The sequence below is a fragment of the Mastomys coucha genome, unplaced genomic scaffold (genome assembly GCF_008632895.1).
Source record: "Mastomys coucha isolate ucsf_1 unplaced genomic scaffold, UCSF_Mcou_1 pScaffold5, whole genome shotgun sequence".
Lineage (NCBI taxonomy): Eukaryota > Metazoa > Chordata > Mammalia > Rodentia > Muridae > Mastomys > Mastomys coucha.
Window position 1 is genome coordinate 62,194,776 of NW_022196911.1, and position 22,932 is coordinate 62,217,707.

Genomic DNA, 22,932 nt, shown 5'->3' on the forward strand with positions numbered 1-22,932 from the left:
ACATCTTTCCTTTACAACCAGCCATTGAGATAAACTGGATGCTTCAGCTGCTATTAGTCTTGGGCTTAGTTGTTCTTTCACAGAATCCTTAGCTAAACAGGAGTCAGATACTTTAACAGGTGTCTCATTCACACATTCACGGTAGTATTTTGTTCCTGAGCACTGGCGCTCAGTTATATTTTGTCTTGCACTTACTGGGCCAGCCACATTTGCCACAGGTCAGCTTCTGGTGATTGGCCTTAGGGCCACAGTGTAGCACAATGTGGGTGTCTTAAGGAGATGCTTTCAAAAGAGAACATCCCCTCCATCATCTTGCTTCGTCCACCAAGTTAAAAGAGGATGGAAGGGAAGGCACATCTGCAATTTATTTTACATTGTAGAATGTTAGCTGAAACGGAGGTGTCGGGAGTCAAGCAGGCAAAATGGGGATCTTCAGTGTCACATAAGTATCCTGTCCAGTGAGGCAAAGCTAAGGACAGAAAGATGGACCTGAACCCCAATCTCTCTGGGAGTCTCCATTCTCCTGACCTTGGGCACTTCTGGCAGTGAGGTAGGAAAATAGCCCTACGCAATCTTGTCTTGTGTAAGAAGCCTTCCATGTCCTCCAGCAGTTCCACTCTTTCCTTCAGCCTTCCAGGTCCCTTCTCCCCCTAGATGCTCATCCATCCCTGCCCTGAGTTCATTTAACTCCCCTAGAAAGCTTTCCTATACTCCCAGACTAGAGAACTTATACCTCCTATCCCCTTTATCCTCTTAGCCCTGAGAAGAGAGAAGACACCCTGAAGAGAGACTCTTGTGCCTTCCCTGTAGCTATCAGACTATTGAAGCAACGAGCCCCCAAATGGGGCCATTTCCCCAGGAATTTTATGCTGGCAGGAAAAAGAGCTGAAGGCCTGGTACAAACCAGAGGAGGGACATATGTCTTCTGAGGAAAGATGCCACACAGTCCTGGCAGCCTATCAGACCACCGGCAGGAGAGTACTGGAGCCAAGAAAAGGCTGAATCAGCAATGGGTGGGACCACACCTTGACCAGGATTGCTAGTGATGTGTTCTTGCTCCAATATCAAAACCTAGACCTCGGGTCAGAACTCCAAGACAGCTTTGGGGTGAGGGTCGCTGTGTCTCTATTGATTTCTCTCCCCAGTGTGGCCACGCCAAATAAATCTCCTTTTTCCGCTGTTTACTATTTTCTCTTTTGTTGTTATATTGAGAATGGGTGGCCAAACCTTGCTTATTAGAATTACCAGGGTCCAGCTCTCAAGCTAAAACCTGCAGTAACAATCGAACCCTAGATTATTTGTTGCACTCATGACTATCATAGTTAATCCTGTACTGGGTGACTTCCTGTTCAGAGCCCCATTAAAATATGAGCTCCATGATAGGGTACCAGAGCTGTCTTAGTCACCAGTGTATTCCCAGGAGGAGACAGCTAACCAAGGGTATATTCTGTGTGGCTGTCCAGGTTAGCTTTTGGTCAACTTGACACAAGCTAGAGTTATCTGGGAAAAGGGACCTCAATGGAGAAAGTGCTTCCATCAGATCACCTGTAGGCAAGTCTGTCGGGGCACAGTCTTGATTAATGACTGAAGGGAGAGGGTCTAGCCCACTGTGAGTGATGTCATCCTTGAGCAGGTGGCCTTGGGTCCTATGAAAAAGCAGGCTGGTAAAGCTACGGGAAGCAAGCCAGTAAGCAACATTCCTTTGTGGCCCCTGCTTCAGTTTGAGCCTCCAGCTTCTTCCCAGACCTGAGTTCCTGTCTTGGGTGGCTTTCCTCACTGATGGACTGTGATCAGAATGTGTAAGCCAAATATAACCCTTTCCTACCCAAGGTGCTTTGGCCAGCGCTTTATCACAGCAACGGAAAGCCAAAAAGACAAGTGTGCTAATCCTCCAACTCTCTTATCCCTTATTCATAGTGAATAGTGACATCTTAGACAAAGACCAACAGTCCCAAAGATGCTCCAGATGTCACAGACCTCTTGGAGCCACCACCACCCTCCTCAAACCTAAGCCCAAAATGATGAGGACTGTCCTTCCTAAACTGCCTGCACTCAAAGAGGGAACTTGGGATTTTTGAGCTTCTGCCAAGCTGAAGAGAGGGCAGGGACCTAAGACTGTTCTGGCCTGGGCCCCAGGCAGTGGGAGAGAAGGAGCACAAATCGCATTAGCACGGTGCTCAGCTGCTGAATTAGAGGTTGCAGCCTGCTCAGCAGCTCTTCCTAATAGGACATTAATGTTCATTCTGAGCAATTACTGTATTTGCAATGGTTTCTTAATGTTCGGCTTCTGGAGCCTCAGAGCAAAGGGCCTTGTGTTTCCGGTAACCAGCTCTCCACTAAGGTAGAGGGATGAACTTCAGAAAGGCTCTTCCCAGCCGGATCTGGGGAAAGCTCAGCATCTGGCAGGCTCTGTACCAGCTTCCCTGACCAGATCACACCCTACAGACTTTCAAGTGTGGGTAGATAGACATAGGCAGATCTCTAGGCACACGTGCGCACACACACACACACACACACACACACACACACACACACATCAGGTGCCTTCTCTGCAGGTGCTTCCTGCAGTCACACAGGGGGTCTGGAGCACCCTGCTAAGTACTTCCAGCAACACCTAGTCTCTAGCATCCCACTCTGGTGCTCATCATTTTTATTTTAATAGCGTCTCCCCGCTTGACCATTAGCATAATTAAGATGCCATTGCAGAAGTAGAGGACAAAGTGGAAGTGAGCAGATGACATTACCCCTGCACCCACAGGTCACAGTCCCCAGACACTATCCTATACCCAGGCATACATGAAGATAAGTAAATACCAGTATTACAGACACAGAGCGCAGTGTTCCAACAGCCTTGTGGTGGTAGGATGACTGTGGCATATTGCCATTGCATCTATAACTCCTTTCCCAGGGAGATACAGCCTCCAGATGGGGGCATTCAACCAAGCTAACTATTGATCTGGGGCAGGGCACCTGGCACAGAGCATTCACCCTCTAGATGTTCGCTGGCTGGCTGCTGTCTCAGAATTCCTTTGGTTGTGAGTGACCTAATTGAGGTACCCAATTAAAACTTGCTCCCAATTAAAACTGGCTAACAATTAAAACTGGCTAACAATTAAAACTGGCTAGCAAAAGATAATCACTGAAAATCTTAGGGGATCGAAATTGTTCCATCTGTAAGTGAAAATTGATTCTCTCTCTCTCTCTCTCTCTCTCTCTCTCTCTCTCTCTCTCTCTCTCTCTCTGTTCTGTCTTATTTAGTGTTAGAGTCATGCCTAGGCTCCTCTGGGTAGACAAGATCCTGGTTTGGTCTTCCAAGACTTGTGCCCATCTCTCTGTCTGTGGTGTTCCTACCTAACCACCCCACCATTGGATTTGATAATTTGGGCAGAGGGAGGAAAGGAGGTGGGGTTTCTGCACTGTCTACTGCCAGGGGAACTCTGTGATCTGGTGTCCCCTCAGCTGTCAGAGTTCAGCCCTACCTCAAAGAGGACCTGACTCTCTCTACACATCCCAGTCTGCTCCTTGTGGGTTGAACCAGGTCTATGATAAAATGATCTCTGGCAAGAGAACCTGGAAGCTACAGAAAGAAAAGAAAAAGAAGGAAGGGGCAAGCCTTAACCGGCCCCAGCTCTCTGACTGCATGCAGAAGCAAAGTGCAGAGACTATATATGTTATGGGCTTAAATCTCAGAAAAAGAAAGAAGGGGCAAGCCTTTCTGTTTTCTGCCCCTTCTCACCCTCTCCTTCTCCCTTTCCCTCTTTGCTCCCTGCCCCCACATCTCTCCTTCTTTCCTCCCCTCCCTCCAGCCCTCACCACCTACACTTCCACGTTTGCATTTCTCCAGGATTTTAGTCTCTTGTCTGCCTGCCTTCTTCCCATCAGATATTTGTACCAAATGCAGTCTTTCTTTTATCAGCCGAGTGCACACTTGATGCTGTATTACTGTGAGAAAGTGCAATCTCTCTCTGATAAGGGAATCTTGTTTCCTTCTATTGACCGCCGGGTCTTAGAAAAACACACTTACACTGGATGTAATTCGATTTTTTTTTTTTTAGAGGAGCATAAAGCAAGAGTTCACCAGAGATGAAAGGCCTCACTTCCTGCCAGTGGTGGACAGAGCTGCATCTGTTTGTCTGCAGCAACAAGAGGAGCTGGTATCTCAGCAGAGTTGGCTCAGAGCATGCCCAGCGGACAGATCTGACAAATGTCTTTCAACAGGCTTTGCCGAACTTTGTACAGTGCTTTCTAGAAACAAGCAGAAGCTGTGCCAGGCATGTCATCTCCAACTAGTGGTACCTTGAGGGTCTTTAAGAAGAAATATGTCCCAGGCAGCAACAGGGGACCAGGCACAAATGAAGAGGATTTTGTGAGAGAACAGAACTATTGGTCAGAAACCAGGGGCAGTACGTTCCAGACCATGGGAGGCTCCAGCTTCCAAAGCCAAAAGCAACCTATGAGTAAAGTGCCCGGGGATTGTTCAGAAGAGAAAACTGGGTCAAAGATGACATCAGGGATTTGGGCTTGAGCATCTAGTGATGTTGGTGGTGCCAGTTACAGACTAAGGAGGACTTGAGGGGAAGCCAATATTTGAGAATATGACTTTGGATACATTAAAATAATGTGTGAGGAGGGTGGGAATAAGGCAGAAGATGCACTAGGGTGTCCCAGTGGGAGGTAAGAACCAATGGGGAGAGGGAACCAGTGGGAGATAGGGACCAGTGAGAGGTGGGAACCAATGGGAGGTGGGAACCAATGAGAGGTGGGAACCAGTGGGAGGTAGGGACCAGTGGGAGGTAGGAACCAGTGGGAGGTAGGAACCAGTGGGAGGTAGGAACCAGTGGGAGGTAGGAACCAGTGGGAGGTAGGAACTAGTGGGAGGTAGGAACCAGTGGGAGGTAGGAACTAGTGGGAGGTAGGAACTAGTGGGAGGTGCAAACAAAAGGAGGATTTAGCAAAGCAACGTGGGAGAGACTCAAGAGAGAATCCATCTGTAATTGAAAAAAGCACACACACAGTGTCCCAATCTGTATCCATGAGGGACCACTCTGGGTCTCAACCATGAACATCTAGGGCCTTGGATGTGTAAGTTCCTTACAGAAAACATCATTAAAAAAAAAAAGAAAAGAAAAGAAAACATTTAAGTTAAACGTGTTTTAAGAAATTGGAGAGATAACTTCAATGAACAAACTGTTTGCTGTTCAAGCACGAGGGCCTCATGCCCAGCACCTATGTAAACACCAGGTACGATGGTACGTGCCTGTAACCCCAGTGCTGAGCAGACAAGAGGAGCCAGGAGCTTGCCCTTCTGGCTAGAGTAGCTGGCCGGTGAGTTCCCAGAGAGAGATACTCCATCAGCCTGGGGAGCCTCTACATGCAGAAGCATAGGTGGGCACACTTCCACACATGAGTGTGTGCATACACTTACAAATAATTAATAAATAAAAGCGATAAAAGGCATAGTATTGAATATATACACACCCACCTGTCTACTTTAAAATGTTCTTGATCGCTGATCTGGTATAACATACAGTACACTGTGTTGTTTGGGACACAGACAAGTCTGTGTGTCATCGACACAGAAGCAATTTTTTTTTTCAGATATTTTTATGTGCACTTGGTTCCGTTAACCACTGCAGAAGCTGAGGATGGAGGCTAAGTATAATTCAAGGTGGAGGGCCTATGTAACTGTGTCCAAAGCCACTGATAATTAGAGCAACAAGAGCCCAAGGCAAACCTTGCACCTGAGAAAGCACAGATGGGCTTGAACCAGTCGTAACATACAACTGCCATACAACTCTGCCAGCCAACTACCACTGGCTCCATTTTAACTGATAAGTAGTTTGAGGATGTGCCTGGACCACATGCCTGTGAGTGTTGGGGAAAAGCTTAGATTGTAGAGGTTTGAGGCACCGTCTCCCATCAAACCACCACACCCTGGCTACGGAGGTACATCACTGGCCAGGCGCTGAGGCTGTAAGCTTGCAGCTCCTATCAAGTAGGAAATATCAGTCTGTAGTGTGAGAGCCAAAGTTGCATGTTAAGTTTTCATGTCTGTGCCTAAGATATCTATGAAACAAAAATGCCTCTGACCTGTAAGCCCCTTGCCCCAGGACAACTACTTCCTGAGATACAGGAGGCATTGTTCATAGGAGATAAAAGCCACGCGGTCTTAACTCCCCTAAATAAGTTCATTTGGCCCAACTAGAATGGATGTGCTTGATCACATGCGGGCCAGAGGTAGGTAAGTGGGCAGGAAATATGTCAGGGTGTATGCTTGCCCCTGATTAGACCTGTTGAGAAATTCAGTGGGTTGTGGGCTTTACCTTTAAAAGCCCCTACAACACATGGCTCATGATTCTTTTCTGGAAACTCATACATGGACCTGGCCAGAGAGTCTATCAACCTGACCAGTATTTAATAAAAGCTTTCTTCAACTTTGGCTTTAGAACATGGTAGTGGTCTTATTCTCTATGAGTAGGGTGAACAGCAGTCCTCTCAGAAAGAGCACAGTCCAGCTTAAAACAGAAGACTAGCATTTCTCTCTCTCCGTCTTCATTCCTAAGGTTATCAGACTTGGGGTCACAACCACGTCAGGTCTGGCAACCCATCCTCAATAAGCCAATTTAAAAAGCCAAATTAAAAGTGGAAAGCAAAAGGGAAGGTTTTTTTCTTTTTTTCAACGTGGTCACACTGAGTAGAGGCAAAAAGGAATCCAGCAAAGACTCTCCAGTCAGTCTTCAGAGTTCAGAAATAAGAGCAAGTTTTAAACACAAAGCTAAGGATATGAAAATCTAAGCAGTCAAGATGTAGTCCTGCCATACATTATTATCTGGGTTTTATAGTCTCACCCCGTAAGGTGTCCTGCCAAGTTCTTAGAGATGTGTATGTGAAGTCTCTTTCAGGGAGAAACACTCCCTCTCTGGCTGGCCTGGTGCTCCTTCCCACTCAGAGCATGAGACTCCTGGGGAAATTCCCATTTCTCCTTGAGTCCATTGTTTCAACAATCTAATAGTCAATTGAGAGACACGAGTTTCTCTTTAGAACATCTTCGTTTCTGGCAGGCTGTGTACAAACACTTGGTAGACCTTGATGTCCGTATAGAAAAACAAGTTTGGAGAGGCAATTCCACTAGCCAGGACCACGGAGGAACAGGAGGCTGCTTTCCATTGCAGGGGACCCCACTATGCTGAAGAAGATCTCCTGTCTGCCTCCTTCCCCAGATCCTGTAACCCCAGCCCCAGCTCAGCCTCCTCCCTGCCTATCATCCCCTCCTCCCTCAGCAGTCTCCTTAACTGCTTTCACGTCCCAGAGTTTTAGTTACCCGTGATGAATGGCAGTCATGGAAAAGAAGATTAATATGTGTTCTGACCAAATTCATGTAATTTTTAGTACAGTATTGTTGGCATTTTGTCTAGGCTCTGCCTCACAGTTACCTGGCAACAGCTGCTTGCCCCCTCCTAGTTCTCTTGCTCTCTTCTCCTCTTGCTCTTGCCCCTTACCCTCTTCTCTCTCTCTCTCTCTTCCCACTCCTCTCCTCTGTCTTTCCACGTGCTCATGGCCAGCCTCTACTCCTCTACAAATAAACCCTATTCTATACTATACTGTCATGTGTGGCTGCTACCTCAGGGGGAAGGGATGCCTCAGCATGGGCCCAAAGAGCCACCCCTTTCCCCCACACCATACCGTGCCTCCTTCAAACATATTCCTTCCTTCTAATTTTTTCTTATAAAACACAATAAGTATAGTATTGTTGGGCATGCTGTACTTTATTATTAGTTGTTATTCTCTATACCTGATGTGTATCCTAAGCTCAATCATAGGTGTAAATGCAGAGGGAAAGCATAGTGTACAAAGATAGGGTTTGGTACTATCCATGGCTCCAGGCGTCTGCTGAAAGACTTGGGACTCGCCTGCTATGGATAAGGGGAGCCACTGTAATGTAAAGAACAAATGGACAGATATAGTGACATGGGCTTGAATTCCCAGTACTTAAAAGATGAAGCAGAATCCCCAAGACACAGGGCAAGCTTGAGGCTAGCCTGGGCTACAATCCTGAACCACAAATAACTAAAAAAAAAAACAAACAACTGAAAGAGATTAGAGGTCTTCTACCCATACATCTCTGTGTTGTCTTACTGATTACAGTGAATTTAAGCTACTTCAAAACACTTTTTTTTTTTTTTTTTTTAGCTTGCTGCGTTTTGGTCTATTTTGTTTTTCTCAACATTTTATTATGAAGCTGTACAAACAAGTGCTGTGCAGGGAACCACTATTGGTTCATAGGGACAACTTACTCTGCCTCCTTTGTCACACAGCTGTCCATCCATCCTTCCATCTGCAGCATTGACCCATCATATGTTGAAGCCACTGTTCACCTCTAAACACTTCAGCGTGGGTCTCATGAGCCCCAGTCCAGTATTTGCTCACGGGTTGATTTTTGGTGACACAGTTTGCGAGTGACACAGTTTGCAAACAGAGAAGGAATTAGCAACTCTGACGTGTACAAACGCTACAGTGTTGACCAGTACAGGCACAGGGATAACGACCCCACCCTCAAGATGCAGAGCCCTTGGTCACTGGCCACAAGCTCTCTCATGACCTCTCCCAGTCCATCCCCACCCATCCCAGGGAACTGCTGACCGGATTGCTTCACCAGGAAAGGCTTTTTACCTGGTGAAGACTTTCCCTTAAACAACCTCCCTTCTCTCTCTCAGCATGGCGTCTATCCAGGATGCTAGGCAGCCCCTTCCCTTGTGTTTCACCTGGTAATCCATTCTGTGACTACGTCCCGTCCGGGTATGACTGTTCTGCTCTTGACTGCAACAATTATCTAATAAAGAAAAGTATTATTCATTAGCAAATTTCCTCTTAAGGGTATTTTTGAGGGTCTAAGAGATAGCTCAGGTGGAGAAAGCACTTGGTGCACACACCAGACACCTGAGTGCCATGCTTCCCAGAACTCACTGTGGAAGGAAAGAACCAACCCCTGACAATTGTCCTATGACCCCTAACATGGGTGCATTCCCAAGCATACATATAATAAGGATTGATACCTGGATTGAAAGAAAAAAAAAATAGGGGCTGGCAAGATGGCTCTGAGTGCTCTTCTGAAGGTCCTGAGTTCGTATCCCAGCAACCACATGGTGGCTCACAACCATCCATAATGAGATCTGACACCCTCTTCTGGTGCCTCTGAAGACAGCTACAGTGAATTATGCCAGTGAGCTGGGCCAAAGTGAGGAAAGGTCCTGAGTTCAATTCCCAGCAGTCACACACATAAATAGCTCACGGCCATCTGTACAGCTACAGTGTGCTCATACACATAAAATAAATAAAATAAAAACTTTTTAAAAAAAAGAAAGAAAAAAATAATAATCCTGTTAAGAATTCTCTCATCATTTAAAACTAACAGGAGGCCAGCAAGATGGATCAGCAGATAAAAGCACTTGCCTCCAAGTCTGAGGACCGGAGTTCAATCCCAGGATCTACATAGTGGATGTAGAGAACTGAACTCACAAGTTTATCCTCTGACCTCTGTGTATGCATGCATGAATGCACACACCCCCTCATACACGCATATACAAATGCAAATAAAAAATAGTAAAGACAGTCTATGGCCATACCACCCTGAATGCGCCTGATCTCATCTAAAAAATAGTAAAGACTAAAGCGAGCACATCCACCAACTGGGACTGAACCATCTAAAGGCTGCTGTAGCCGTAATGGCAAGCAGGGCATGAGTCAGGCCCCAGACAATGTTGTCTGTAATAGGATCTCCATTGGTTTATTCCAGGATTTTGCTCTGGTCTTGGTGATTTATATGTAACCAAGCCTTCTGTTCTTTGTCATAAAAAAGTATTTTTTTTTAGCCGGGCGGTGGTGGCGCCCGCCTTTAATCCCAGCACTTGGGAGGCAGAGGCAGGCAGATTTCTGAGTTCCAGGACAGCCTGGTCTACAGAGTGAGTGAGTTCCAGGACAGCCAGGGCTACACAGAGAAACCCTGTCCCCCAAAACAAAACAAAACCAAACCAAAACAAAAACCAACAACAGCAACAAAAAACCACTTTGAATTCATATACACTGTACAAAGACCTAAAGGATGGCAGGTGTTCATCAAGATGGTTCCCTACGTCTGCTGCTCTTTCCTGTCAAAATGGCTTAGCCCCAGCTACGTGCCAGGCCTGGGAAAGCAACAAGAAGAACCAATTAAAGTAGATGCAGATATTGTCCTCACGGAGCTTGCAGTCTGCTGAGCCACACAGACACGGAGCAACTCATTGTTTAATTGTCAGTGTGTTCGTACTGCCAAAGGCAGCTGCTGAGGGCGTGGCGGGGTTGCCCCAAGAGACTGAGTGCAAACAGAAAGGAGAGTTAAATAGGGGAAGGAGAAGGAACAGTGGAGAACCCATGTCTGCAGGAGAGAGAGTGGCATAAGAGGCTGTGTAACCAAAGGGTTACACAGGACTTAACCACAAGTGAAGCTGTGGGGAAAGGAAGCGCCCCCCTCCCCCCCTGCAGGGAGCAAGCTCTGCCTGCTGGGTCCAGCCTTGCAGGGTTTTACAGACTGTTCAAACTATTGGTCTTTCATCTTGGAGTTTCCTATTTGAAGATTAGATGAGGTTGTCTGGTCTGTTCACTCTGAGTTTCTGGTGCCCTGTATCACTCTGGAGAAAAGCAGGGGTGGGGCAGGGGCACAGGAGAGAGGCAGGGAAGGAGGGAGGGATGGTTTTAGGTAGAAGTTTGAGGTTTGTGTCTTGCAGAGGTCACCAGTTGCAAAGTGGAAGGGAGCAAGCTCAGAACACGGATCTTGGCTTGGCTACCCTCACAGGTACGACTGCAAGGGGTGGGCAGTTTAAACAGCAGATTTTTTGCAGTGCTGGACGTTCCAAGAGTTCACAATGCCATCAGGGTTGCTTCCTTCCTGGCTTGTATACAGCCTCCTGCTCACTGTTCCTCCTTTGGCTTTCTCTGGGTACTCCCAGAAGGGGAGAAGGATGTGTAGAGATGTATATTGACTCCACCTCCCATAAGAACACCAGTCCTTAAAGGACCAGAAGGGGTTTACAACAACAACATCAACCAACCAGACCCCCAGAGCACCCAGGGACTAAACCACCAACCAAAGAGTATACATGGAGGGACTCATGGCTCCAGCTGCATATGTATCAGAGAATGGCATTGTCTAGCATTAATGGGAAGAGAAGCCTTGGTCCTGTGAAGGCTCGATGCCCCAGTGTAGGGGAATGTCAGGGCAGTGAGGTGAGAGTGGGTGGGTGGACGAGCACCCTCATAGAAGCATGGGGTAGGGGATAGGGAGTTTCTGAAGGGGAAACTGGGAAAAGGGATAATATTTGAAGTGTAAATACATAAAATTTCAGAAAAACAAAACAAAACAAAAAACACCAGTCTGGTGAGGGTCCCACCCTAGTGACTTCACTTAACTATCTCCTTAAAAGCCTGTCTCCATATAGTCAACATAAGGACAAGGAGGGTAACTCAGCTTAGACCACAATAGGACAGGTGTGGGGAAACCAGCCAGGAGAGAGCACGGGAGCAGCCTGCTCAAGCAGTAGCAGTAAGATGGGCCAATGCTGTACAGAAAGGTCTCCAAGAATCACAGGTGGCTGCCCGGGAGGGGAGAGGAAGGAAGACATTGTTAGGTTTCTACAGTTAATCTGCTGAACGATAGTACCCCAAAGATACGTCTACACCTCAACTCTAGAAGTCTGTGCACATGACCACATGACTTGGAAAAAATTCATTGAAAACGTAATTAACTTGAGAATCAGAAACTTCAGATCAATCTGAATGATGCAGGCGGGTCTTAAACCCCATGATGACTCTCGCTGTGAGACAGAAAGGAGAAGACAGCGAGATGTCTCAGTGAGTAAAGGTGCTGGCTGCCAAGCCTGATGTGATCCAGGTTTAATCTCTAAGGCCTGCAGGGTGGAAAGAGAGAGCTGACTCTAGCAAATTATCCTCTGACTTCCACATGTACATCTTAGCGTGAGTGCGAGCACCCCTCCCCCCCACCCCCACATACCACAACACATACACCACACACACACACACATACACACACTCACATGCAGTTAGGCACACACTCACTGTCTTAATTAAAAAATTAAGACAGAGAAGAGATTGAATAAAAATGGGCACAGCAAGGAAGCCAAAATAGCCACCCTGTGGGTGAAAGTGAAAAGGTTTATTCCAAACTGCCAAGGCTGCCTCCTGGGAAAACAAGGAGAGACTGGGAAAGATTTCCAAGGTTAAACCAGAAAGTGGGGAAGGGGGCTTGTGAGCAGGGACTAGGGGAGCCTATGTTAATGGAAGAGCCACAACAAGTCCCTCTAGCCAGAGATAAGGAGAATGACTCCCTTTTTAGCCAGCAGAAAATTTCTTCCAGCCCCCGAGGGAGTGGGGACTTTTTCCTAAATGCCTGACCTTGGGAAAAGGACTTTCTTAGGAGGTAGGGGATCAGACAGGTACCTACACAGAGAAGACTAAGTCAAGACAATCCACAGTCCTGGCTTGGCCAGGAGCCTCCCAAAAGCTAGGAAAAACAAGGCAAATGGTTTCCCTAAGCCTTTTCTGGGTTTGTGGTCCTGCTGACAGGAGTTCCAGACTCTAGAACTAGGAGGTTCTCTGCGTTAATGAACTACTATTTCTTTGCTTTCGGGATAATTTGCTAAGGCACCCTCACACAACTAATAAAAAGAGCAACTGTGTACGTGATTGTGTCATCCAGGAAGAGAGGGAGACCAGAGAAGCTCACATCTAGTTTAGATTTACAAACACAGACCTTGAGGGGCTGCTAAGATGCCAAAAGTTACCTTGGGCTTGCATAAAGACTGGCAACCGACGCTATTATCATTATTGTTTGCTGGGGGTGGGGGTGGGGATGGCAAATGGGTTTCAGCTCTGCCAATAGCTCAGCTCCTTCCTCACGGGTGCCTCAGTTCAAATGTAAAAGTTCCTGGTACAAAGTTCTATTTGTATTTCTTCATCTCGGGCTGACTCCAAGTTCATATCCACCCTGAAAGTCTACATCACACAAGGGGGAGGAACAATCCCCACCCCCCACCCTACGCCCCAACGTCCTGCATCTCCCCTACCCCACCCAGGAATCGGTTCAAAGAGGAAGTCTGCCACCTTGTGGACACTCACAGTTCCAACAGCCTAACCCTTAAATACCGAAGTCAAGGTGAGGAGAGAAGTGGTTTTTAAATTTTCTGTCCTCCCGCGTCCTTTATTGCATTAGTGTAAAGGGACAAAGCTATAGGTGGAAAATCCTTCGGTCTTCAAAATAGCTAAGAGGCGAGCAAAGTGATGCCAAGCAGGTCCTGAGGGATCTGCTCTTTGGCCTTTGGAGAAATGAGACCACGCCTACAGGTGACCCCTTAAGCCTCCCTAGGTCATGGAAGAAAAGCAGTATTTCCTGAAAAGCTTTTCTATGTGTCTCAAAACCCTATAGGAGGCTTTCCCGTGGCCTTGGAAAAGCCCAACTTCAGCCGCACGTACTCCTGTTTTCCCACATTCCAACAACTGTTTTCACTTTATTCGTCACCACTACCGGTGGCCTGGTGTCCTTAAGGACCAGGGCCTCCTCACACAAGCTCTTCTCTGCCTTGAGCATGGGTCCAGGTAGTCTTCTCCACATGTATACATTCACATTTTAGTCAGGAAAATTCTAAGGACCCTTGGGAAAGGTCAGAGTCCTGGCTGTGTGTATTTCCACAGCGGCCATCCCGCTCCATCCCCACTACCCTGCCCTCTGAGGTCACCTGCTTATTTCTCTAATTGTGTTTAGTTCTCAGCCTGCACGGGGCTCATGCCTATGTCCATGTCACATCTGCAGTATCAGCACAATGCCAGACACGTGGGAAGTCCTGTATATTTAGTAAATGGATGAAGAAAATGGTCCAATGTGCTTCATACCCATGACCAGCATAAGAGGATAGACGTGGGCAAAGAGGAGGGGCATTAAAATGTCCAGCGACATATGGGGACATCTGAGGAACATTCTTTAGGGCAGATGCCTTTCATTGGCAATCAATTTTAATTTGCCTTCAGGTGTTCACAAGGGGAGCTAAATTTTGCAAACACTCCAAACTAGAGTCCAGACAATCTTCGCAGGAACATGCCAGGCTTGCTGGAGTATCTAACCCCTCACTGGTTTCAGATACTTCAGGAGAAGCCCATGTAATTCAGTGTAGACTCCCCCAACCATCCTCTCCATATCCTGTTCTTCCACTACCAATGGCAGTTTCTTCTGGTCTTCTCTCCTCTGCTTGTAGATGCAGCCTTCTCCTGTGGCCTTACAGAGTCCATCCTTTCCATCTGTGTCCTGGGTACCTCTTTCCACAAGGACACTGGTCTATTGGAATAGAGTCCACCTTTGTGGCCTCATTTTTAAAAAAAAAAAAAAAAATGTTCTTTTTAGCTGGAGAAATGGCTCAGAGGTTGAGAGCACTAACTGCTCTTCCAGAAGTCTTGAGTTCAATTCCCAGCAATCACCTCACCGGTGGCTCACAACTATAGTGAAATCTGGCGCCCTCTTCTGGCATGCAAGCAGGATGCTGTGTGCGCAAATAAAAAAATACTCTTTCACTATTAATACTGTTAATTATCATCAACAATATGTGTGTGTGTGTGTGTGTGTGTGTGTGTGTGTTTGAGGGCACACCAAGGTTGTGTGTGAGGAGGTGGGAGTGGTAAGATCTCTCCTGTCTTTTCACAGTGATCAAACCAAGGTTGCTAGTCTTGTGTTGCAACTACCTTACTGGGTAATCCATCTACCAGGCCATGGCCTCATTTTAGCTTAACCATCTCTTTAAAGACTGTTAGCTCCAAAAAATGGGGTTGCGGGGATGAGGGCAGGAAGTGGGGTTGGGGCCCACAACACTCTCTGCTTTATTCTTCCCAAGAGATAAAGCACTGAAGATGATCTTGGCTTGTCCCCGGGCCATTCAAGGGTGGTTAGTGAGGGAGACCTGAAGAGGAGCCATACCCAACATTAGTAAGAGTGGTTAGTGCTTCCCTCCCACACCACAGATACCTCAGACAATGGTTGTGCCTGCTTCTCCAAGGCTCCCAAGCTCCCTTTTCTGAGGAAGGAACTCCATTCCCGTGTTATGCCAGGTGCCCAGCAGATGAGGTTCCGGATACAAGGGTTTTTTTTTTCAGTTTAAACCAGAGTTTCTTGACCTTCTGAATGCTGTGACCCTTTAATACAGTCTCTCATGTTATGGTGGCCCCCAAGCATAAAACTTTTATTGTTGATATCTCATAACTGTAATTTTGCTACTGCTATAAATTGTAATGAAAATCTCTGTGTTTTCTGATGGTCTTAGGGAGAACTCTGTGAAAGAGTCCTTTGGCCCTGAATGGGTTGTGACACACAGGTTGAGAAATGCTAGCTGTATACAGGCTGAACTTGATTGGAAAACCCTTCTGAGAAGTTTACTTTTTTTTTCTTTTTTCTTTCTTTCTTTCTTTTTTCTTTTTTTTTAGTTAAAAGGAAAGACAAACGGTCCAGCACTGAAATGCATAATTTGTGGGTATCAAAGACTACTTAGAATAGCAATGATTCGGTCTATGCATGTGTAAATGAGCCCAAAGAGGAGCTATCCACATCCCTGGTAGCTTACACAACAGGAAATTGGCTGAAGCAAGTGAGCAGAGAGCTGCCAATATTTCCAAGTCTTTCCTTTTAAGAAATGCATAAAAGTGAGTATTGGAAACATTGGTTTTGCTGGTGGGAGAGAAATATAAATATGTATAGTATGTAAATGTCTCATATGATAAGAACATGTGAAGGTAAAGGCAGCTGCTGCTGGAACTGTGTTGTGTCGCTCACTTCAGAAATGTCACAATGTTTTCCTCGCTCTGGAAGCACAGGAGCTTTAAAAAGAAGCACATAAATACTAATCCCAACCCTGCTTAGAATAAAAACGGTAAGGACTATGGATGTGTAAATGGGCCCAGACTCTATGAGCTCAGTCTGCTTTATATGGAGAGTTCCAGGACAGCCACTGGACCCTGTCTCAGAAAACGGGGGGAAAAAAAAACCCTCCAAAACTAACCGAACACACACGGGGGCCTCTCTTTCCTTTTCCTTTTTTTTTTTTTTTCATTTGCATTTCTGGTTTGTGCTGTTTTGTTTCCCTCATTTGTTTGTTTGGTTGGTTGGTTGGTTTGGTTTGGTTCTTTGGTTTGTTTTTGTTTGGTTTTTCTGTGTAGCCCTGGCTGTCCTGGAGCTCACTCTGTAGATCAGGCTGGCCTCGAATTCAGAAATCCACCTGCCTCTGTCTCCCAAGTGCTGGGATTAAAGGCGTGCACCACCACTGCCCGGGGCCCTCTTTGCTTTTTTTTGTTGTTGTTGTTTTGTTTTGTTTTGTTTTTTTGGCTTTTCGAGACATGGTTTCTCTGTGTAACCGTGGCTGTCCTGGAACTAACTCTATAGACCAGGCTGGCCTCGAACTCAGAAATCCACCTGCCTCTGCCTCCCAAGTGCTGGGATTAAAGGCGTGCACCACCACCACCCGGCCCCCTCTTTGCTTTTTTAATGAGAGAAAGAATAAGGGAAAAGACTGTACAGCAATGCCAATGCCACACTGCTTCCACTAGAGGGCGCCGCAAGACCGTTCTAGAACTGAGAAGGGCGGGCAGGGAAGAAGAGCTCGCCACGCCCTTTTATCCCCGCCCCGTTGTCTGAGCCCTCCCCCACTAGCCTCGCCCGCCACGTCCCGCCCCTCTCTCTGGGTCCCGCCCCTCTAGCCCCGCCCCACCCCTCCATCTGGGTCCCGCCCCGCTAGCCCGGCCTTGTCCTCTGACCACGCCCCTCTGAGCCCCGCCTGCTCCTCCAGCTTCCAGGCTATGGCGCCAGCAATGGCTCCTTGGGCTCCCGGCTTGTGGCGGGCCTGCAACGCGCTCATGGCAGCTTTCTTCGCCCTGGCCGCTGTGGTGCAGGTCAGGGGGCTGAGGAGGTCTGGCAGAGGGACCGCGAAGCCCGGGCAGCCAGTTCTCAGGGTGGAGCAGAATTGGGACCTTCAGAGTCCTCTCAAGCAGAACACGGCAACACTCTGAGAGCCTGACCTAGCGGCCCCGCGTGCAAGTGCATGCAGCTGGTCACTTAGAGAGGGACCCAGAACCGCAGTTCTGGCACCTTTTCGAACCTTCAGCTCCCGAGAGATTGAATGGGTTTCAGAGCCTGGGAGGAAGGAGGGAACAGAATAGGCAACATCCTAAACCTCTTCCTGATCATCCTCAGGATACCTGTTGTGTTCAACCGAGAGTCCCTTCAGCCATCCTAATATGCAGGCTGCTAGACTAGCTCACTAGTGTTCTGTACCTGGAGCCCATCGTAGCGCCTACTTTTTCTCAGCAAATAAGTAAATATAAAGTCAGGCCAGACGTTGGATACATGGGTCTAATGTGGACTAACACCTTGATGTTTTGACTCTTCAGGTGAACGATCCAGACGCAGAGTTCTGGGTGGTGAGTATGAGCTACTTTCAAAATGTTCCTCCATTTGACACGACTTTGCCTCTGCTCGTGGGGCACTTGTCTAAAACCTGGAAATTAACACCTTTGTAAGCTTACTTTTCCTAATTTATTTTCATTGGAGGGGGAAGTTACTCTGATCACATAACTGATGGGGGTGTGAATTCTGAACTTTCTGGAGACACGGAAGTCTTTCCACAACTTCCATTTCCCATGATTACACCAGGCATGACAGCAGGCGTTCCTATCATTTGCTAAGGACATACAACATGCTAGTCACTTGACATACATTATGCTAACCTTTATGACAGCCGTAACAAGGATGTGTATTGGTTATATCCATCCATGATTTTTGTTCTCAGATGACAATAGACAATCTTGGAGGGAGACGGTACGGTATCACTGAGGAACTCATTCTTGGGTTTGGGGACAGTGCTCACTGCATAGAGAGCAGCGAGTGAGCACACCAGGAATATAGAGCTGAGTTCTATCTAGTCTGGTTTGAATGCTTGTGCAGTAGAACCATAGTCTGAAACTGTTTGTTATCCAGAGTCCCCTGTTCCCAGATTAAATGACCTCCTTGGCACTTTGCTCCATAGCCTGAGTTCAAAATCATCTATCCCTGCAGGAAGCTTCATGCTGACTCTCCAAAAGATCGCAGCAAATAGCCACCCGCACCACCACGCTGCTCTTTGAAACATGCCCAGGATCCCACAGAACCCCATTCTTTCCTATGCCTGGTCCACCTCCTGACCCAGCAATGTCCGTTCTCAGCAGAGCTATCTAGGCATCTTCACTCAGAACCTGTCACCCTTAACGTCACTGCCTTGAGATGCTGTCAAACGTAAAAGTAAAAAAAAGAATTCAACAGCATCCATTCTAGGTATGGTTACATGCATAGTACCTGAACATCTTACCTTTGCTCAGGTATGGCTAATGAAAAACAGGTCAAACATTCTGATGGGCGTCCTCCCTCATTCCCACTCAGCCTTCCGTTACTTCCCCTGAAGACAGCCTTATAACTCTTCCATCTGCCTCCCGTCTCCTCTGCCTCTGGGCTATCTGTACATCACTGTCTGCTTTCAAACCCTTTGCTATTTCCCAAGCTAAATTGGAGTTCCTCCATTTGGTCTTTAGGCCCACCATAGCACGGCCCATCCCACGTTTCCAGCATTTCAAGTCTAGTCCAGAAATGATGGCTACTGTACCTTGCCCCTGGCATGCTGCTGTGTGCCCAGGCTCCCTGGACCGTCTCAGATGCCGTCTCAATCACTCGACTTCTTTCCAGGAGGATCTGACCATTCTCCCTGAACTCTCATTGTAGCAACAACTCGTTTGGTTGATGCTCTGTGCAGCCAGCTTCCAGGCGGACAAGGACATGTTCTCCCTCCTCTTAAGAGCCTTGTATAAAATTTCCTCATAAAGATCCTCCCGAAGGAAGTGCAGAAGGAATGGATACAAGGACGAACAATACTATGTTGCTTTCTGCACTTTGGGGTCTAGGACTTCACCCAGCTCCTTCCCACAGTCCCTGCTGCACCTTGTTCATGGACACTACTTGTATCCCAGAGGCAAATAATAGGATACGAACTATAGGAACAGGAACAGAACATATCACTTAAGAAACTCTGGTGGGCCAGGCAGTGGTGGTGCACGCATTTAATCCCAGCACTTGGGAGGCAGAGGCAGGCGGATTCCTGAGTTCGAGGCCAGCCTGGTCTACAGAGTGAGTTCCACGACAGCCAGGACTGTACAGAGAAACTCTGTCTCCAAAAAAAATAAAAGAAAGAAAGAAAGAAAGAAACTCTGATGGTCGCTTGATGGTCAATGGTGACGTGAAGGGTTTGGGCTCTTCTCAGCCACCCTTGTGTTTATTGAATAGCTGCTGCAGCTGCAGACCTCTCTGATCCCCCAGAGAAGTATATCCAATGTATGAAGAATCAAAGCAGGAGCAAGATAGGTTTCCTCCTGTGCTTCCATCCCTCCAATTTTGGAGCAAATGTTTCCCAAGAAGTCCCTTGGACAGGTGGCATTTGGTTTGCACAAATCAGCAGCATGCAATGTTGTTCTTAGGGTCTCAGTGTGACTCATTAGCAACTAAACCGTGTTAAATGCCATGTATGTTATGAATTTGGACCCTGGAAGACATGGCCTTACCTTATAGTCCTGAACATGGCCATTTCTAGGTGCTAAAGAGATTGAAAAAAAAAACAGTTTTGCAGTGGACGGGGAATTAAGAACAAGTCCAGGGTACTCGGTGACTCCACTGAATTTAATTCTGTTGAGTGGATACTATGATACCTTTAGTTTTTCCATTGGCTTAAAAAAAAAATCAATGAAGGACTGGCAAGATGGCTCAGTGGGTAAAGTTGCTTGCCCAGAAGCCTAAAGACCTGATTATGGTCCAGGTGACCCACATAAAAATAAAAGGAGAGAACTAAGTCCACAGAGGTGTCTCTGACCAACACTTAGATCATACACATGCATATACACAGACACAAACACATTTACTCATAAATTAATAAACTCATTGCATTTACTAAATCCCAAAAATAACAGATGAGAACATTGTAAGTGAATTTTCCAGGTTCGTATTTTTGCTGAGCATGGCTTTTTGTTTTGTTTCATTTTAGTTTTTTCGAGACAGGGTTTCTCTGTGCAGTCCTGGCTGTCCTGGAACTCACTCTGTAGATTAGGTTGGCCTCAAACTCAGAGATTCATCTCCCTCTGCCTCCCAAGTGCTGGGACTAAAAGCCACCACTGTTTTAACTTGTGTACTAGAAGCAATTCTTTTCTGTCACTCTCTCCCTAGCCTTTTTCATCTTCTCTGATTATCGACAGGGAAAAGCATTTTAATATGGATTATTACATCACAGTTGGTGTGAGAGACTTGAAGGATCGGTTTGTTCATATGTGTATAAAGCAGTAGGATAAGACTGTGTGATCTGTTGGGACAGACATCCAGGCATTTGAGTGCACATTTTAAAAATCTATGCAGAACATTTCTTACAGAGCACAATTGGGTATCGTATGGTGTGCACTCATTTATGGTCTTCTGTCTCTAATTGTCTCTGTCTGTCTCATTCCTGAGTAGCCATGCAGGACTGTATTTTCAGAGGATGCTTTTTTATGTAAGCAGGGAAGGTCACCCTGGGTATGGAAGTTGCTTGGGAGAAACTGGGAGGCAAGCATTGATAAAACACTGCTCAGAGCTACCTACAGCTTGGGGGTCAGAAGCATCTGCTGGAAGAGCTGATGGAGGGAGGTAAAATTACAGCCTGATGTGGTGATGAGGTCACACTAGCAGAATCACCACATCCTCGGCGACTTACTGAAACAGGGAAATCCCTTAGCTTGGGGACCGCTGACCACACTTTTATTTGCTGGATGGCCTGGAACGTATCACATGTTGAGTGTACTCCTGTTTTCAGTGCTGGGGATGAGGACGGTCTAGACCAGGCTAACGCTACACGTTTAAGCCCCCTTCCTAACCCTCACACTTCCTTTTTGCTAACAGGTGGTGTACGCTATCCCAGCAGTGCTCACCCTGCTTGTGGGATTTAATCCTCATGTCACAGGTATGAAAAGTGGATTCTACACACAGGCTCAGCAAATCAGAGTTCTTAGAATGGTGGGAATCTACCTGAACAACTCCCAAGAGAAAAATGGGATTTCAAGCATTTCACCTTGCTTCTGATAATTAGTGGCTCCTTTTCATCTGGAGTCTAGGACCCTAGACCATTCCTAAGAAGACTTTCCCAGCTCTGGGCATACTAGCCATTATCAACTGTGACTCAAGATCCCTTGCATAGATTACTATTTATGAGATTGAGTTCAGGCTGGAGAGATGGCTCAGTGGTTAAGAGCACGGACTATTCTTCCAAAGGTCCTGAGTTCAATTTCCAGCAACCACATACTGGCTCACAACCATCTGTAAAGAGATTGAGTTCATAAGAGAGAAGACTTTGGTCACGACACTGACTTTTTTTTTTTTTTTTTTAAATATAATTCCGAGACAGGGTTTCTCCGTATAGCCCTGGCTGTCCTGGAATTCACTCTGTAGACCAGGCTGGCCTCGAACTCAGAAATCTGCCAGCCTCTGCCTCCCAAGTATTGGGATTAAAGGCATGCGCCACTACTGCCCGGTAACATTGACTTCTTAAACCTCCAGGTCTTAGATGAGATGGCCAACTATCACAGTGGTAATCATGTCTTCCCAGACTCAGACACAATCATTGCCAGTTGAACCGTGTCTCAAAAAACAAAAAACAAACAAACAAACATTGCCAGTTGAATAATTTCTTTTCTTTCTGATCCAGACCAGCTCATTTATTTTTACATATTTTTCGAGAAAGACTACTCTTGCTGTTAACTACTTTCTTCTTTGAAATGCAGTCAAAATGTATAGAAACTGCCACTTGTGTATGGAAAGCGCGTATCGTGTCTGTAACACACCTCTGCATTTTTCCTTAGTGTATGTTGTTCCTTCCAGTCTCCCTGTGCTTAGTTCTTACAGCAATGTATGGAATGCTTTTATGTGTACCCCCCCACACACACTTCATGCAAGCTAATCTTACATGCAAGTGCATGCTTTATGCCTCTTTGCATAAGCTTACTTGTATTATTCCACCAAGCTAACAGAAAGTGGAGAGGCCAGGTGCCGGTGACAGGGGCAAGTGGCGTGGGAAGGGTGGCTCTTCGAAGAAAATGAAGTATTATAAAGCAAGCGTAACAAAGTGCCTCCTTCTAGATCTGACCTGACTAACAGCCGCGGGACATCCGTTTGTAGGCAACTTCATCTGGAAGAGTGTGTCTGTGATTCACATGCTGTTCTGTGTGCTGTGGGCTGGTGGCTTGGCGTACCACTTCTTGCTTTATGCAAAGCAGAACATCCTAAATGAGGAAGAAGGCAGGTGAGCAGGGGCGTTTGCTCTTTGGAGGGGTGGGGCAGACCCGAGTCATTCTTTACAACAGCAGTTTCCCAGTGCACAATGATGATATAGCTCCTCCACCTGTACTAGGAGGAGCAGGGACAGTAACAGCCATCATCAGGTGAAGAAAGTGGATTCAGACCTGGCATTGCCTCCTGCACTCCATCATATCAGCTCTCACAGCCGTACCAATTCCACATTGCTTTCGGGCAGGTGAACCCTGACCTTCCTGTAACTAGCAAGAGCATAATACAGTAATACTCCAGCCTGATAAGCTGGGGACAGCATCCTGAGTCACTCAAGGCAGTCTCTGCCAGCCTTGCTTAATGTGTCACATGCCATCCCCTCCCTTGGTCAGAACCACTTACTCCTAGTTTATTATTCTTCCTTTGTTTGTTCCTAGCCTTAAGACCTTTTTTTCCCTTTCTCTTCTTCTTTCTTTTCTTTGCTTTTCTCTTTTCTTTTTTTGTTTTGTTTTTTTTGTTGTTGTTTTTTT

At 46.6% G+C, this 22,932-nt stretch overlaps 1 protein-coding gene across 1 annotated transcript in view; it reads left to right on the forward strand.

Annotated features, from left to right (window-relative positions):
* The first annotated feature begins 16,861 nt into the window (after positions 1 to 16,861).
* Positions 16,862 to 22,932, forward strand: part of Tmem220 (transmembrane protein 220) — a 10,278-nt gene continuing 4,207 nt past the window's right edge. Inside the window, exons 1-4 of the mRNA XM_031353588.1 lie at positions 16,862 to 16,971; positions 17,470 to 17,499; positions 21,023 to 21,083; positions 22,295 to 22,418. Coding sequence (XP_031209448.1) covers positions 16,879 to 16,971; positions 17,470 to 17,499; positions 21,023 to 21,083; positions 22,295 to 22,418 — 308 coding nt within the window. The 5' untranslated portion in view covers positions 16,862 to 16,878. The remainder of the gene's footprint in view (positions 16,972 to 17,469; positions 17,500 to 21,022; positions 21,084 to 22,294; positions 22,419 to 22,932) is intronic.